The sequence below is a fragment of the Etheostoma spectabile genome, chromosome 2, assembly GCF_008692095.1.
Source record: "Etheostoma spectabile isolate EspeVRDwgs_2016 chromosome 2, UIUC_Espe_1.0, whole genome shotgun sequence".
Lineage (NCBI taxonomy): Eukaryota > Metazoa > Chordata > Actinopteri > Perciformes > Percidae > Etheostoma > Etheostoma spectabile.
Window position 1 is genome coordinate 5,920,981 of NC_045734.1, and position 1,480 is coordinate 5,922,460.

At 41.7% G+C, this 1,480-nt stretch overlaps 1 protein-coding gene across 1 annotated transcript in view; it reads left to right on the forward strand.

The window, feature by feature from the left end:
• best2 (bestrophin 2) overlaps positions 1 to 1,480 on the forward strand; it is an 8,887-nt gene that overhangs the window by 2,167 nt on the left and 5,240 nt on the right. Inside the window, exon 5 of the mRNA XM_032527421.1 lies at positions 1,291 to 1,445. Within this exon, the coding sequence (XP_032383312.1) occupies positions 1,291 to 1,445 (155 nt within the window). The remainder of the gene's footprint in view (positions 1 to 1,290; positions 1,446 to 1,480) is intronic.

Consider the following 1,480-nt stretch of genomic DNA (forward strand, 5'->3'; position numbering starts at 1 on the left):
GTATGGACCAAAAGTACGGAGTGTGGATTGGTGGCTGGAGAGATGCCACTTCACCTCCAGGTGCTGTTGAGCAAGGCACCGTACCCCCCCAACCGCTAAGGGCGCTGGTTCGGCTGGCAGCCCACTCACTCTGACATCTCTCCATTAGTGTGTGTGTGTGTGTGTGTGTGTGTTCAGGACTGTCTGTGTAAACTAACCAAGTATGGACACAGAGTGTAAATTGTAATTTCCCCATATGGGATCAATAAACAGATTTAAAAAAAACTGGACCTCGCTCTCAGCAATTCTCGTTTACACTAAGATTTACAATTGGGATTCACTTTGTTCTCACACTGTTTTCAAGAAGTGACAGCAAACGTGGATGGAGTGATGAGATCAGTCACTCATGTTATCAGTGTGTGTGTGTGTGTGTGTGTGTGTGTGTGTGTGTGTGTGTGTGTGTTGTTTCCTCTCCTGTACATTCTCTACACCAGTGAACAGTAGGAATCACAAGGACAGGCACATCTTGAAACTCACTGGTGATTAAAAAAAGTGTATCATTATGATTTGCTGGTGTAGTAATCCTCCCCTCGTCGTTATCTAAATGAACTATGTTGCAACTTTTGGTGACCCGTCCAAGTTCGATTTACACCCTGACTTGTTGTAAACAAGATGTCAACAGTAATAGCGTATATTAACTGTTGTATTGTCTTCCCGTCAACGACCATGCACTTTTCCTTTGGTTAGTATCTCAGTATCAATAGCACAAAGTAGCTTATAAATTGTCACTCAGTTCCGTGTTACATCTTCTTAGCCAACTTTATAACTTATTTCCACTAGTCTTGCACTTGCTTTTGGAATTGATGGCCAATAAACCTAATTTTCATGAAATTATGCCTAACGTTTGAGTAAAATAGGCAGAAATTATGAATTGTTTTGACAAATAGTTAAGATCAGAGAAACATGGATGATCACAGATTTTGACCTGGGTAGACCATGAAAGTAGTGATCATCAATAAGCATTTAGAACCATCCATGTTATTTTTGGGAAATTTGGTTGAAAGAAAGCCATAGTTACTGATGTAGAAACTTTGAAAATGGGTAAAATGTGACCTAAGCCAACACAAGGGTTAACAAGCTATTCTCTAACTGGCAGAGCTGGAAAACTAAAGACTGATTAGGAAATGAGTCTCCAAGAAACGTTCAGGAAACAACAGACTAAATCATACAGAATATTGATCTCTCATTCCTCCCTTTCTGTGAGCCAAAATTTACATTAGGGAAAAAAATGTAGGTGTGTTGTTTGTGCAGGATTCATGTCAAGAGAGGAACGGAAGAAGTTTGAGGGTCTACACTCTCCTTATAACAAATACTGGATCCCCTGCGTTTGGTTCACCAACCTGGCTGCTGTGGCCCGCTGCGAGGGCAGGATCAAAGACGATCACACACTCAAACTACTGCTGGAGGTGGGGGGGGCAACACACACACACACACACACACA